This window comes from Alnus glutinosa, chromosome 2 (genome assembly GCF_958979055.1).
Source record: "Alnus glutinosa chromosome 2, dhAlnGlut1.1, whole genome shotgun sequence".
NCBI lineage: Eukaryota > Viridiplantae > Streptophyta > Magnoliopsida > Fagales > Betulaceae > Alnus > Alnus glutinosa.
The window spans coordinates 30,085,617-30,102,132 of NC_084887.1; the positions used below are offsets into that span (position 1 = coordinate 30,085,617).

Sequence of the window (16,516 nt, forward strand, 5' to 3'; positions counted from 1 at the left end):
TCTCTTGAATATTTTTCATGTACAAGGAATTTGTCTTTCTTTTTTAAAAAATACTATTCATTTTTTAATAAAAAGACTTCCACTTGTTCTCGGCTTACCCAAATTACTCAAAATAAAAAGCTTCTTTTTTTTTTTTCTTTTTTTTTTTTTAATTTTTAATTTTATTCATTTTTTTAATAAAAAGACTTCCACTTGTTCTCGCGGCTTACCCAAATTACTCAAAATAAAAAGCTTTTTTTTTTTTTTTTGAATGCAGCATCCTTTACGACGTCGTAACAAACTCAGCCAAACAATTTCTGAGCAACGGAAGCACGCAAAGCACGCAAGAGGACGAAACGAAAGGGTGAGAAAATCATCGAATCAGACAGCGAAACAGAGAAACATGGAGATGGGTTTAACGTGTGCAGCCTCACCTTCAGGGTCTCTGTGCCTCAACCATGGCGTTTTACACCCACCGTTCCCTATTGTAGCCATTAAGAGGAACAGTTCAGGTCTTAGTAATAGTAGTGGTAGTGGCAAAAGAATAAGAAGAAAACCTGTGTCTACAATTAAGGCTTTGAATGGCTCGTCTTCGAAGCAGACCTTATCGAGCAACTGGGACGTTTCCCAAGATTACTCTGCAAGTTCACCTCCATGGCGGCCCAGGTTGGAGGAGCTCGACACCGCCAACACGTTGCTCCGCCAGAGAATTATATTCTTGGGGTCGCAGGTCTCGTTCTTTCTGTCTCACTAGAATCGTGAAAGTTGGGTTTTTATTTTTTGGATTAGTTGTTGGATTCTGAGATGGGTTTTACTTATTGTTGATTGTCGGGTTATGTTTCTTTTGTTGGAGATGTAGGGAAGTGATTCTAGATGTGGTCATGGGTATACCTCTATACGATAGCTGACTGTTATTGGCTTGAACATTGGGCTCGGGACATGGGTTTTTAAGATTGTTGTTAATTTGCTGCATTTGCTTTTAGTTGAAGTTGAATTTTCTGACTGAAAGATGTTCTGTTGATTATTAGCTATTCAGTCCATTCCTGTGAACTGTTGGTAGTGTATGGTTTTGATTTCGAGAATTCTGTTACCTATTAAACTTTCCTTAAGATAGAGGTAGCTGTCAATGTTGGATGACTCTAGTGCATGTGTTGTAGTTCAGAAGTTGATCTATCATAATCTTTCGTATTGGAAAACTGAATCCCCTACCTTTTCTGACCCTTCCTCTTCCCATATCCCCCAAAAAGTGAAAAAGAAAAAGATTGCCCTAAGAGTGTTTAGATTTGTTTCCCCTGAATGATGGGCAGGTGGATGACATGACGGCAGATTTGATCATAAGCCAGCTTTTATTTCTGGATGCTGAAGACCCAAAGAAAGACATTAAATTGTTTATTAATTCACCTGGCGGTTCTGTCACTGCTGGTATGCCTGAAAATTTATTTATTTTTTGAATATTTATTCACTATGGTTGATTCCGTGTTTCTTCCTTAATGTTTATTGTTGTTGATTCTCTTCATATTTTATACGTATTAGAGCTAATACTGAAGGTGGTGAAAGAAATGAGATGTTTGTGAAGAGCGTTGGGTATGCTGGATATGGTGGTCATTCTTGTATCAGACAACCAAACATTGAAACATAATGCCTGAAGAAATCTCACCTAGTCACTAAAGAATGCACTTCAAAGGATTTGTTGAGGGAAAGAAAAAAGATTGGAAGCACTTCAAAGGAATAATTGACAATTAATGTATTGGGAGTGAAGTTTAGTTAAGAAGCAAATAGCTTTTGGAGTATGTTATACTTGTTTTGTGTTTCAACCAAGTGTTATTGGGGAAGTGGTTGTGGTGATATGGTAAAGGATAGAGATCATCTTTGGAGGTAGGTTGTGAATATGAGTATGGTGTTTGGTGGGGTCAATGGTGTTCATCAATATCAGGGGCTCTATGGTATGGGAGTTGGGAAGCATATTAGGGGCGGGTTTGTTCTGTATGAGGTAGACAATACTTGGACCTGGTTTTGGCATGACTTATGGTGTGGAGATAATCTGTCAAAAGATGCCTATTCAGAATTGCTTCACATTGCTACTTATCAAAAAAAAGAAAAAAAGAAGAAAAGAATTGCTTCACATTGCTGCTGATAGAAGCTCAACGGTGGTAGGTTATATGGATTGGTTGAAATGGAATATTACTTGATCTCCAACGTTTATGAGGGCTTTGCAAGAGTGGGAGCTGGAGCCCTTGGTTTCATTTCTAGACTTACTGTATATGATTAATGTTTGTGGGGAAGGTGAAGACAAACTATGGTTGACATCCATAGATAATGAATTCATTAAATAAAGTTTGTACTATGGGGCATTAAAGAAAGAAGAGAACTTATTGTTTCATGGGTGGAGTGTATGGCAGGCGAAAGTACTGCCTAGAAAGAATAGTGGTGTACAAAGTTATTATTAAAAGTTATTTGTTTTTTGAGCAAAGAAGGTTCATATTACAAAGTCGTGCCCTCTTTGATATAAAGGACATTTTAGAAGGATCACTAAATTTTTACCTTTTCATTAAGAATCGTGCAATTTTTAGGTAGGACATCTATTGTGGGACAGAGGGATGCAATTTTTAAGTAGAACATCTACTATGGGACAGAATGTTTCATACGTTCCAGATATACCACGTCCCTTTCTTCCTTGCTATATGAAATCCAACTTCCACACCTAAGAAGGCTAAGATTCAATGACAAAGAGGATCAATTTTCTGGTTGAATCCATTATGATATGTTTTCCATACTTTGTCCATTAAGTTCTATCTATCTCTGTGCCTTCTGATTGACCTGAACAAACATACAGCTATATATTGGTTTTGCAAAGTCACTCAAAAGATGCTGAAAATTCCTAAAAAAATTGTTGTGAAAGTTAAGAGGTTATTGGTGATATAGGTCTGTGATGGTTTTGTCAGAGGATGTCTTTTGATGTTGTACAAACTGCTTATTTCTGCAATGTACCAAATATTACTGTTAGATGATCAGGTCTCATAAAGAAAAAAAGCAAAATATTATCCTACCTATATTGAAAGGGAAATTTTTGGACAAGATACCCCTATGATTTTTAAACATGTGGACTTATGTGCATTCCCCAAGGCATGTTGGATCAGAACAAAGGAAACTGATATTACACCCTAGTTTTTGTTTTTGATAAGTTGATATCACACCCTAGTTGCTGGGCAATAAGTGGAGATTATGCAATGGCTCGGCTTGACTTCTCCTTGTAGGCCTGTTCATTTTTAAACGTTTGACTTGAAGAATTGCACCAAGTGTTTTTTTGTCATGTTGGTGAGTCGTGTGTATACTATATACATATATATGATAAATTATGTGGGTGTGGTGATTTTGCGAGAAAGTTTTGTTTTTCATGAGGATCAGGGTTGGACAAGACCCATGGATGGAGTTGAGCCCCTTTTAGAAGTTAATTTCTGCTGGGATTTTGGAAACTCATACTCAACAACTCATAATGTTTGGCCAGCTTCGTTTTTAGCTCTTTTTGTGCTTAGCTTTATGATTTTCTTGTTTTTTTTTCTCCTTCTAGCTAGGTGTTTCTCTTGTATACTTTCTGTGTACTCGGGTTGTGCTTTTCGCTTTTAATGATATTTTGATTACTTATAAAAATTTATTATTATTATTATTATTTTTTTAAAAAAAAAACCTCATAATAGGTATGAAAGGAGCATGGACTTAAGTTGAAAAATGTCAAAGGAGTTTGATCAGAAATGGTCCAAAGTTGTTATACCAGTCAGTTTCTGTTAAAGGCCCAAGAGATCAATTATTTAATGTGTAAAAAAAATGGGATTAAATTGCACGCTTTCCAATATGGGATGCATATGTCCTACTAGCAGGGGATTGTGTGAATCATTTTGCAGATATTGAAAAGGTCACTATGCCTTTGAAAGAGAACTCTACTTTGAAAAGTTCGTCATAACTTCTTTTAGTGAATTTATGCCTATGAATTCTTCTTTGATATGGGATCCATATGTCCTACTAGTGGACAGTTTGGACAATGTTGATCCTTTCTGTATTGGGTTTTCGCTTGGATTGTGATGACATCTTTGACAACTAGTTAACTAATGAATGGGGCCTGAAGGTTTACCTAAGCAAATAACCAGTCCCAACTCCTGAGAAAGGAGGTTTTTATCAGGATGACAGTCACTTTACTAGATGAGTTGCGAGCATCACCTCCCCCCCCCGCCAACAAAAAAAGAAAAGAAAAAAGAACTATGGAGATGGCTACACATAGAGCTAATTGGAAAATTTAGTTGAGTTATAAAGCTTTAATGAGTTCAGTAAATCTAAAGAACTCTTTGGTCTACTTCTGATTATCTTGTTCTTACTTCATTTATCTGATGCATGTAGGAATGGGAATATATGATGCAATGAAATTGTGTAAGGCAGATGTTTCAACTGTTTGCCTGGGGCTTGCTGCATCTATGGGTGCCTTTATCCTTGCTTCTGGTACAAAAGGGAAGAGGTTCTGCATGCCAAATGCGAGGGTGATGATCCATCAACCACTTGGAACTGCTGGGGGCAAAGTAAGTGCTTGGTCTGAATTTTGTGGGTATTGATTTATGAAAGATAATAATCTTATATCCTTTATGCTTTCTTTTTTTCTTTTGGGCGGGGGGTGGGGGGGGGGGGGGGGGGGGTGAGTGTTGGGATTAAAGGAGATAAAAAAGGAAGGAATGGAAATAATTCTTTTATTGGGAGACGATTTTGAGGGGAAAGACATCCCCAATTTGGCCTACCTTTTAATCCTTCCAAATCTGCCTAAAGGTACAATAATGAATAAATTCGTTTGGAAGGATTAGGACGGGATGACATAGTTTAATCCTTCCGAATCTGGCCTACCTTTTAATCCTTCCAAATTGTTTAACCATCAAAGAAAGGGTACAATAATGAATAAAATCGTTTCTTCTCTTTTTTACTTTTCTATTCTACATACCCAAACAAGAGAAAAGATCTCCATCCTTTCTCCTCTGTTCTTCTCTGCCCCTCGCCTCTCCTCTCCTCCCCTTTCCCTTAAAACTCCCAATCTTAATGTTTGTTCTTGGCTTTCTTGTGCTTTGCCATGATCCTGATGTTGGTTTAATTGTTTGCCTTTTAAAGTGACTCACAATATATTACTAATATTGGCATAATAGCTGTGAGACTAATCATAGTTAACTTAGGTATAGGGGATATAACCGTTAACTGGATTTGACATTAAAGGATGAGAGTGATACCGATATTTACAAATTAAAATAATTTACTAAACAATTCTGTTTTATTCAACATACTATTAGAGTTGCTATGGTAAGAATACTTGGGAATAACTCATACAATTATGGATGGCGAAACATGACTCTTGTTAGGATGGTGTTGCACATATTATTACTATTTATCCAGTTTTGGCTTCTCGCTTCTCTCTCTCTCCCCCCCCCCCCCCCCCCACCCCACCCCCCTCCTCTCTCTCTCCTGTCAAAAAAAATCTCCTTTTTGGCTAATACACGCATTTTCTTCATTTTAATAAGTAGGAGTGAGTGGCCATTCCAAGAAATTAGTTTTGTCCAAGGTCAGGGCATTGAATTTGCATACAAGTTTGCTTTTTAAATATTTCGATTATTTATAAAAAGAAAAAAAGAAAAATTGCATACAAGGATAAGCAATTGAATACCAAACTGTCATGTCCTGGCCTTCATCTTATATTGGATTTAAGAAGCAGATTGATGTAGGACATTGATCATACCAGAAAGCGAACAGATACTTTGGACCGTGCTTAACTGCTATTACAGTCAATGAAAGGAACGCACAACTATCACATCCTCGTCATATGCTTTTCTTCTGCCATTGTCGTTTTGACCCTTAGGCCCTTGATATTTTCATGTTCATGGTCCAAGAGTGTGTTGTCTAGTTTTATGCTAGAATCTAAGGCATGGGTCCCTGAAGGCAGTTGTAACATCCACCTTACAGAACTTTATTGCTTGTGAAATCTTTTTCATTTATAAATATGTATTTTTCCTCGTCTTATTTAGTTCAAGTTCCAATCTCTTTTAAGGATCCTAGTTTTCTAAATCTCATGATGTTTTGATGATTTCTCCTGCTCTGTTTGGTATAAAATTGAATATGGTAACACTTTTCATGCACAATCGTGCTGTCTCACTCAATTAGATTACAGTTTATATTGTAAGAGGGAAGAAAATTCTATTTCTTTTGCTGAGTTTTAGACTGTTTTAAATTTAAAAGTTGCCCTTTTTGCCTTTTCTTCCTTGGGCATATGCTCGAAATTACATTAGGTCTGGACCTTTTTTTTTTGTGTTTTTTTTTGCTGTTCTTATGTAGAAAAACAGAGAGGAGCAAATGGCTTTTAGTGAAGAAGTTTCTTCGTTTGCTTTTTGTTTAGGAGTTCGCCAAATTTTTTCTATGAGGTATGAGGGCTGATGACTGGTTGTTCCATATATGAGTGCAAAGTTTAACTTTCTTCAGTCATGATAGACAATGTATTCAAAAGGGCTTTTCTTAAAAAACAAAAACAAAAACAATAATTCCCACTAATATAGTTAGCTATTAGTAAGGAAAGTTTAGCCGAGTGATGATTTTCATAGCACAAGAATGAGCCTTAGCAGATAAATTTTTGCTTGATAGAACAAGTCATAAATATTCTGGTCACAATTTGGTTATCTGTTTTTTATTGCTCTGCGTAAACACATTATAAACTTATTATGACACTCAAAAGTTATTTCGGCTTGATATGGGTAAATGTTTCTGTAGAAAGGACACAATATGTTTTGAGGTTGATCCTTCCATTTGTGGTCAAAAGGAAAAACTCTTTGTTCTATCTCACTTAGTGGTCACATGTGATTGCAGGCAACAGATATGGGTATACGAATCAGAGAAATGGTATATCACAAGATTAAGCTGAACAAAATACTGTCAAGAATCACAGGGAAGCCTTTAGAGCAGGTTGTGCATCAAATCATATTCCCTTTTTTTACATTTCTATTGATGTCCAACTACCTCTTTGCATTTTATATGACTTTTCTTTCTTCTTCTTCTTTTTTTGTGTGGTTAATTGCAGATTGAAGTGGACACAGACCGTGATAATTTCATGAATCCTTGGGAAGCTAAGGAATATGGACTGGTTGATGTGGTTATTGACGATGGCAAGCCAGGATTAGTTGCACCCATCGGAGATGCAACACCTCCACCCAAGACTCGGGTATGGGATCTATGGAAAGTTGAGGGTAGTAGGAAAGCAAAGAAGAATCTGCCTTCAGAGCATAAGATTTTACAGAATGGATATGGAGCGGGTCAAGGAGGTGATGGGGAGATAGGCAGTGAACAAGAGAAGCAAGCACCTACTCCTGTATGAGATATATTTTGAACTTTTAACTTGTAATGTTCATCTCTCAAAGCCGACTGGTTATTGTTATTTTAGGCTTGTTTAGTGATTCCTTATACTTTGTTTTAGTGCTCAAGGTATCTTTTATACGCAACCTAGGCTTGTTTAATAATTCTTTTGAAGTTCTCAGGGTGCCTTTTGGGATAACAGAACGGTGTATTGGATGGCTTTTTGGGGCATTAGTCCTATTCATACTTTGATCCTGAAGACTATCCTGACCTTTCTGACAATGGTACCTTCCACCATTGTTGAGAGAATTCCCCCTTCCCCTTTCTCCCTGAGCACCATTGTTGGGAGCTTACTGGAAAGGAAGTGGACTACGACCTATTTCTAGGTTTTATTCCAATCGGTCTCTAATGGAACTAGAAAACCAATGTTATTCTCACATATTTCTGTTCCCAAAACATTCACAAATTGTATCTTCAACTTTAATGTTCAATCACAATGCAGGTTTTAGTTAGACAGGTCTTTTTGAGTCCTAAGTTACACTAATCTAATCATCTCGAGGTTATAAATGTCATAAATCATTATATTTTGTAATTTTTTTTTTTAAAAAAAAAAAAACAAAAAAGTTCTTTGAGAACATTTTTGAAAAGCTATTGATTGAGAAGACAGTGAAACAAAAAAACTTTCGTTTCTTTGTTTTTCTTCGGGAATCTTTTAGGTAAGAGCATTTACATCTGGCTTAGCAAATGTTTTACTACAATTTAGTTAAAAAGATACTTTTCTTTTCTTTTTTTTTGTAAAATTTTTTTTTTTAACTATCTATTTTCTCAAAGCACTTCCATCCGGTTTAACATTTTAACGTTCTTTTTAACCTATAATAAATTCTGCAATGCCAAAATGGTAACTGTAGAAAAAATAAAAACAAAATTTGTATCAAACTAGAATCACATCTATTAATGTCAGCATCCTTTAGAATTGTTAATTATAGTTTTTTAAAGCTTTAAGAACATCTTAAACTTACAACGTCTTCTAGAAACAACCACTTTTACAAACTCAAAAAATCAATTTTTTTAGAAAAAAAAACGAAGAATATATAGTGCCGTTGGGATTTTAAATCGAACTCTTTTATGTGCAAAAAATAAAATAAATGATATTGGTACGTGCCAATGATTTTTAAAAGTGTTTTATTATTATTATTTTTTTATTTGAAGAAGTGTTTTCTATTTTTAAAGCTATTTTCTATTTTGAAATGGTTGTTAATAAAGCGTTTTCGTTTTGGGTGTCTTTGGGGGTAGGAGCTCCGTATCGAAGAGAGAAAGAGATGACGAAGTTTTCGCTGGGTGGAGACGAAGATGGGGAAGGCCCGAGTAGCCGGGGGCCGAAGCGGCTGAGGATAGCTGTGCAAAGCAACGCCGGAGATAGAGACTATCGAGAACGAGAAGGAGAACACTGCGAAGATGGAGAGCAAGAAACTTACGAAGAAGAAGAAGAAGAAGAAGAAGAAAGCGATTACGAAGAAGAGGAAGAAGAAGACGAAGAAGAAGAAGAAGAAGAAGGAGAAGGAGAAGAACGTTTTTTTGATGATGAAGAAGAAGACAACGTAGAAGTAGATCCGGGCCCTAGTGTGACTGTAGGACCCAGATCCAACGGTGGCGCCCAAGTGGGCCGTGACGGGTCCATTTCCGTGACCCTTACCGATCCAGAAGTCCTCGATTGCTCCATTTGCTACGAACCCTTGTCAAGTCCCGTCTTCCAGGTCTCTTCTCTTCGTCCACTTCTTTAGCTTCTTTCTCTGTTTTTGTTTTACGATTTAATCATGATGTTTTTATGTTGGATGTGATGGAAATTCATGGGTTTATTGTGTTTTGGTTTGGTATGCGTTATAATGATTGAAAATTCGATTTGGTTTTCTTGAATTTTGTATCTGGGGTTCGAGAATTCCATTTGGTTTCTTGGATTTGAATTTTGGGTTTTGGTTGTCATTGTAGTTATATTTTGTTGTAATGTCGGGTTGCCAAGCGCCACTGTGCGTTATCGAGTCTCAAGAGCGGCCGGCGGCCGCTTCATGAAAAAAGTTAGTGAAGGGTAGGACCATATCTAAGCCACCCCTCCCAGAGCACTGGTTAATGACCCTTTTTGTTGTTTGTTTAAAGATAGTGTTTTGTAAGAGATACTAGCTTATGTTTTGTCGAATATGGGGCATTGTAGAGGTTGATCGTAGAAATAAGGGTTCAAGAGAAGGTTGTCTGGCTTACTTCGAGTCGTTGATGCAAGGAGCTTTGTTACTTGGTGGGAAAAAAGAGAGAGAGAGAGGTTAAGAGGTTTTACTTCTGACTTGTGATGAGTTTGCAGAATAGATTAAATGAGACATTGTGAACTTGAGAGGCTCATAATTATATGCTCTCATAAATTTAATGGAAGTTCTGAATTACATGGTCTCTGTAACATTATGTAACCAGGTCAAAAAGTTGTTAAGATACGGTCTTTGTTAGAAAGATATTAAATGTCATTTATGACTTAAATCGAGAAGTTGCTTTAAGGACTTGGATATGGGTTTAAGGGAAACAACACAGCTAACAAGGGCGAGATTGGAGTTTGTGAGGGAGTCTGGGCTGACTGGTTGGAGATCTGGGGGGTTGTCATGCTAGTTGAGAGCTTCAGTTCTCTTGATTAGGAGGTCAATTTCAGGTGTGGGGTAGGCCATAGCGGGGAAGGGAAGAAGGAAGAGGGATGGGAAACGGAGTGTGGGAGACTAGCAACAGAGTGAATGACTAGGAGTGTATGGGGAGGAGCTAGGATACAGGAGAAGGAACACAAGGAACGGTAAGAGAGGGAGGTTCTCGGCTAAAGCTTTGCGACAGAGAGCTGGGTCTTATTACACATTTAAGTAACCCCTCCGTATAAGACAATATTTCCCTATCCTCCTGGATTGTGGTGGCATTCAATGGGGTTCCAGACCGTTCAAGTTTGAGAATATGTGGTTGAAGGCTGAAGGGTTTGTGAATAGGGTCCGGCTTTGGTGGGAGTCTTATCGCTTCCAGGGTTCTCCTAGCTTCATCTTCACTCAAAAGCTTAAGGCCTTAAAGGCTGATCTCAAGAGATGGAATGAACAGGAGTTTGGCAATGTGGAGTTTCGCAAAAAAATGCACATGGAAGAGTTATGTACTCTTGATAGGTTGGAGGAACAACAAGGTTTATCTTCCGAAGAAAAGGAGAGGAAATGTGTGGTCATCAAAGACTTGGAGAACTCTATCTTGCAGGAAGAGATTAGTTGGAGACAGAAGTCTAGGGTTCTTTGGCTGAGAGAGGGTGATAAATGCACTAAATTTTTTCACCGAATTGCTAACTCGAACTGGAGGTCCAATTCCATAGAGTCGCTCTCTATCAATGGCTCTGTTTCTTCCGACCAGCAGGTTATCAGAGAGCATGTTGCTCAATTCTATGAGTCTCTCTTTACAGAACCTTTCCCATGGAGACCTAGTATGGATAATATTGCTTTCGACACCTTGGATGCAGCTGAGGCCTCTACTTTAGAACTTCCTTTCGAGGAGATGGAGGTCTTAGAGGTGGTGAAAAGCATGAATCGAGACAAGGCACCTGGTCCAGATGGGTTTTCTCTTGCGTTTTTCCAAGACTGCTGGGATGTGATCAAGACAGATCTTATGAGGGTCTTCTGGGACTTTCACTCTCAAAGCAAGTTTGTCAAAAGTGTTAACGCCACTTTTATTGCCTTAATTCCGAAGAAGTCTGGGGCTGTGGATCTAAAGGACTTTCGTCCTATCAGTCTTGTAAGTGGTGTGTACAAGATCATTGCAAAAGTCCTTGCAAATAGACTTAAAAAGGTGGTGGAGAAGATTATAGCATCCCCTCAAAATGCTTTTGTGAAAGGTAGGCAAATTCTTGATTCTGTTCTTATTGCCAATGAGTGCTTGGATAGTCGAATCAAATCCGGCGAACCAGGGTTACTTTGTAAGCTGGATGTTGAGAAGGCCTACGATCACGTTAACTGGGATTTCTTATTGTATATGTTGAGAAGATGTGGCTTTGGGGAGAGATGGTGCTCCTGGATAGCGCACTGTATATCTACGGTGCGGTTCTCTGTGCTGGTGAATGGCTCCCCAACTGGTTTTTTCAGTAGCTCTCGTGGCCTTAGACAGGGTGACCCACTGTCACCACTATTGTTCGTCATTGTGATGGAGGCTCTTAGTAAGTTTTTCTTCGCTACTGTCCAAAAGGGCTACCTTTCAGGGTTTTCTGTGGGTTCTGGCAACAGCGAAGCTATTAACATTTCTCACCTATTGTTTGCAGACAATACTTTAGTCTTTTGTGGGGCTAATTCTGATCATCTTCATTATCTTCGTATGCTTCTTATTTCTTTTGAAGCTGTGTCAGGATTGAAGATTAATCTGGCCAAATCTGTTATGGTTCCTGTGGGTGAGGTGGATAATATGGACGGTCTGGCTAACATATTGGGCTGTGGAGTTTCCTCTCTTCCTATAAAGTATCTTGGTCTTCCGTTGGGAGCTCCTTTCAAGGCTAAGTCTTGTTGGGATGAAGTTGTAGGGAAGATTGAGAGGCGGTTGGCTAGCTGGAAGCGGTTGTATTTGTCGAAGGGGGGTAGGGTTACCCTTATAAAGAGTACTCTCTCCAACCTTCCTACATATTTTCTCTCTCTTTTCCCTATTCCATCCAGTGTTGCTAGTCGCATTGAGAAGCTGCATCGAGACTTTTTGTGGGGTGGCATAGGTGACGAATTCAAATACCACTTGGTTAGTTGGTCCAAGGTTTGTCATCCTATTTCTGAAGGTGGTTTGGGCATACGAAACTTGAGAACTTTCAACAAGGCGTTTTTAAGGAAGTGGTTGTGGCGTTATGCTTATGAGAGAGAAGCTCTGTGGAAATCCGTGGTGGATGCAAAGTATGGCTCTACTAGGGCTGGTTGGTGTTCCTTAGATCCCCTTGGGTCTCACGGTGTGGGGATTTGGAAGAACATTAGGAAGGGGTGGAGCTTGTTTTGTAGCTATACCAGACTTATCTTGGGCAATGGGTCGAGGATACGTTTTTGGGATGATGTATGGTGTGGAGAGATGTCCCTCAAGGAAGCTTTTCCAGTTCTGTATGATATAGCTTGTGCCAAGGATACTTTGGTAGAAGACCATTTGGTAGTGGTAAGTGGTTCCTATCAGTGGGATGTCAGATTTTTCCGTGATGTTCACGATTGGGAGGTGGACGTTATGGCTTCCTTTTTCTCCTTACTGTATTCATCCAAGATGGCTCAAGATGGGGGGGACCGGCTTTGGTGGTCCCTCTCTCGCAAAGGGTCTTTTGATGTTAGATCATTCTATAAGGCTCTTGCCTGCAAAGAAGCTTCTTTATTCCCCTGGAAAAGTATTTGGCGGACCAAGGCCCCATTGAAAGTGGCATTCTTCGCTTGGACGGCAGCGTTAGGAAAAATCCTCACCTTGGACAATCTCAGAAAGAAACGTGTCATTGTGATTGATAGATGCTGCATGTGTAAAATGACCGGGGAGACTGTGGATCATCTTCTTCTTCATTGCGAGGTTGCACGCGCTCTTTGGTATGTCATCTTTAGCCGTTTCGGTCTGTATTGGGTGATGCCTTCTCGGGTGATAGACTTATTTGCCTGTTGGTGGTCGGGGGGACGGTCCCGAAGTGCGGTCGTGTGGAAAATGGCTCCTTGTTGTCTTATGTGGTGCTTGTGGACGGAACGCAACGATAGACAGTTTGAGGACAAAGAAAGAACCATAGAGGAGCTCATTTCCTTTTTTCTTCATTCTTTGTACTCCTGGACGGCTGCGTATCTAGCACCTCTAGAGATTAGTTTTAACGATTTCCTTGTATTGCTTTCTTCTTCTTCTTAATTGTCTTTCTTGTATACCCCCTGTATACTTGATTGCGCTTTGCGTTTTTCTAATAAAATTCTCTACTTACTTATCAAAAAAAAAAAGACAATATTCACTTGCTTGCAACTAATTATGATGCTCTCCTAGGAAATTAGATGAAAAGACTCGTTATGATATTTAACTTTAGAGGATCAGCGAAATAGAGAATACAAATTGAATGTACTTTCATGCTACATAATTGTGGAGTTAGGACATGTTACTCCCTTAGTAAGGGTTGGCGATTTTTTGTTTTTTTTATTGAGTTAAAACCTTCATAAATTGCTACTTATCCCAAAAACTCAAGCCGATAGAACATGTTAATTTTATTTATTTATATTTTAACACTCCCCCTCACATGCGAGTTAAAACTCCCCCTCATTAACTGGAATTAGTTCCAGACTTAGAACCTTTGTTTTGATAATATGATAAATCACCACTTATCCCAAAGACAACCATCTCACTGGACATCGGAGTGGTGCCCCTTTTCAATGGCTTCTGCCATGTCCTTTTCAGTGCTACCTTCCTTCTTGTGGCTTTCAGGTCTCCTTGTTGCCACTGCAGGCATCTCACCAAGCAGCCCATCTTCCCGCCATCTGCAATAGTCCCTTTCTTGGCCTGTGAGCCAAGGAGCTATTGGGTTGGGTCAATTTTTTGGCCCATCACCAATTTTGTTATGCTTTCCTATTGCACCGTTTCAACTATACTGGGGTGTTTGTTAGGCCCTACCTCCTCCGTCGATATCTCTTATTTTTTATTTAATGTTAACTTATCTTACCTATTAAAAAAAACACCAGCCTACTTATTCCACATTTGTACATTCATATTTTTCTGGTTCATTAGAAGGTTAAAAAAACTTTATCAAAAGAGAATATATATATACTTTTTTTTTGATAAGCGAGGTTTGTTAGAATATTAATTATAAATGATTCAATTTACACTTTTTTTTTCTTTTTTTTTTTTTTCTTTTTTTTTTTTTTTTTTTTTTTTTTATCGTATACCATTTAAGGAAGTTGTATACAATATGGCTTTTATCTTCATTTAGGAAACCAGTGAGAATCATTCAATGGTGAGGTGGCAGGTGTTCCACTTCACCAGTGAAAGAGATTTCAGTATTGACAATGTGGTTGCTACGTGCATATCTTGATTTGCTAAATTTACATAGATTTGCTTGTGAGCCAGCATTTTATGTCTCATTGAATTCTTGAATATTTGAGACACTTTAGTCAGTGTTTTATTGCTGAGTGGCTGCAGGGACCTTATGCAGGAAACTTATTGGTGTACTCTCTTCTTTCCTTATGATTTGCGTTTATTGTCATGTGCCTTGACCTTTTGAATGAATCCCACTTTCATTTTTCCCAAAAGAAAGGGAATAAAAGATCCAATTGCATATCAATTGAGTGTAATCACTTGCCAAAATTAAAGAAACTTTTTAAGTCAAAGACCTTGCACTAGATGCATCAAGAGGGGAGTGTTTTCATTGTGCTTCCTTCAAGTTTTTGGCTTGGAAGCATGAAAGTTGAGCTTGAAGTTCATCTCCTTGCTGGACTGGCTTGCTTGATCCTTTTGACAGCTTAATTTCATGGAAGCATCAAGATAAGGGGTATGTTTATTAATCTGTTTTGAGGGGTGTTTTTTGTTTTTGTTTTGAAAAAGTGTTTTAATGTGATATAAAGGTGAAAACTATTTTTGAGTTATTTGATAATATATTTATTTTAAGAAAACAAAACAAAAACAGAAACAAAGTCAAACATATCATAAATAGTTTTGGTGTGGAAAGATATAATTGTACACTCCTATTTGTTTTACATGGTTTTCTTTTATCGTTCTTCTCTCTTTCTACAGTGTTTAAGTAGTCATTTAGTTCAAAAAAAGGTAGTCCTGTCCTGATAACGCCTAAATTATTCATGGACATAGATTCAATTATTAATGAATCTTGTTGAAGTATTAGTCATGGTGCAGATACAGACACATTGAGCCTGAAACTGTGTTAACAGGTATGCACTACAATGTGAAGTTGTTATGGCATTTTAAAATTGATTAAGAGATTTGTGCTATTGGTTACCTCAATAACGATCCAGAATAGGTAATCTTTGATGTTTTGTGATTTGAGCAATTACCTAAGAATGCTGCCATTTTGCTGCTTTCAGAATATGCATATCTTCAACTATCCATGTTGCAATCCCTTCCTAGTCTATCATTCATGGAATGCATATATATTATTAAATCCAGTCTGATAACTTTCTGTCTGCTTGCGTGGCAATTCAGTGTGAGAATGGGCATATAGCTTGCTCTTCCTGCTGCATCAAACTTAGGAATAAATGTCCCTCCTGCTTTTGGCCTATTGGATATAATCGTTGCCGATCCATTGAGAAGGTTCTAGAATCAGTCAAAATTTCATGCTCAAACGCCAAGTATGGGTGCAAAGAAGCAGTTAGTTACAGTAAGAAAAATGACCATGAGAAGACATGCATCTATGCACCTTGTTCATGCCCCCTTTCAGATTGCAACTTTGTCGCCTCATCCAAGCAATTATACATGCACTATAGCAGGAAACATCCAATTTCTGCAACCTGCTTCATTTACGGTTCTGTGTTCTCTGTTACCTTAAAAGTTAGCGACAAATTTATTGTCCTTAAAGAACAGCATGATGGTGTTCTATTTGTCCTCAACAATAGTGTCGAAATTCTTGGGAATTTAGTGAGAGTTTATTGTATTGGCCCCTGCTCATCAACAGGAGGGTTCCCCTACACCCTTCTGGCCCAAATCCCCGGAAGCTCTCTCCAACTACGATCTTTCACGAAGAACCGTCAACATTGCGTGGATAAGCCTCCTTCAACAGCAACTGGGTTCCTGCTAATTCCTTCTGATTTTTTTGGTTCAAGTGGCCAGTTCAAGTTGGATGTCTGCATCCAGCGCAATTCTGCGTGTTTTTCCAGTTCTTAAAAATATTTAGTTACCTCAGTAAAAATTTGGTTATCTAAAGCTGTGCAAAAAGTTTATTTCTTGATTACAGGTTTTTACCCTGTTTTATTGCTTGTATGTATTTGTAATTTTTTTTTTTTTTAAAATATTTTATTGTAAGGAACATGACTACCCAGTAAGATCATGTAGAACGAAAGGTATGCAATTAGATCTATAATCTAATTGAGTAGAGTCAAGTTAATTGAATGTTTAGGCTTGTTCCGTTTAATTTTGTTTTAAATATGAGGTGAACTCTAGCTTATCACCTACTTAGATCAGCCTTTTTTAAGGCTCACAATCATGATAATTCAATCAT

The 16,516-nt window shown here is 38.1% G+C and overlaps 2 protein-coding genes across 2 annotated transcripts; both read left to right on the forward strand.

Moving 5' to 3' along the window:
- Positions 1–276: 276 nt before the first annotated feature.
- LOC133859341 (ATP-dependent Clp protease proteolytic subunit 3, chloroplastic) lies at positions 277–7,597 on the forward strand. Its single transcript, XM_062294717.1, has 5 exons — positions 277–709; positions 1,287–1,401; positions 4,369–4,544; positions 6,856–6,951; positions 7,067–7,597. The coding sequence occupies exons 1-5, from the start codon at positions 383–385 to the stop codon at positions 7,358–7,360; spliced, it is 1,008 nt and encodes a 335-aa protein (XP_062150701.1). The 5' UTR covers positions 277–382; the 3' UTR covers positions 7,361–7,597.
- Positions 7,598–8,593: 996 nt separating this feature from the next.
- Positions 8,594–16,429, forward strand: LOC133859342 (E3 ubiquitin-protein ligase SINA-like 10). Its single transcript, XM_062294718.1, has 2 exons — positions 8,594–9,092; positions 15,505–16,429. Exons 1-2 carry the CDS (start codon positions 8,658–8,660, stop codon positions 16,180–16,182), a joined length of 1,113 nt encoding a protein of 370 aa, XP_062150702.1. The 5' UTR covers positions 8,594–8,657; the 3' UTR covers positions 16,183–16,429.
- The last annotated feature ends 87 nt before the right edge of the window (positions 16,430–16,516 follow it).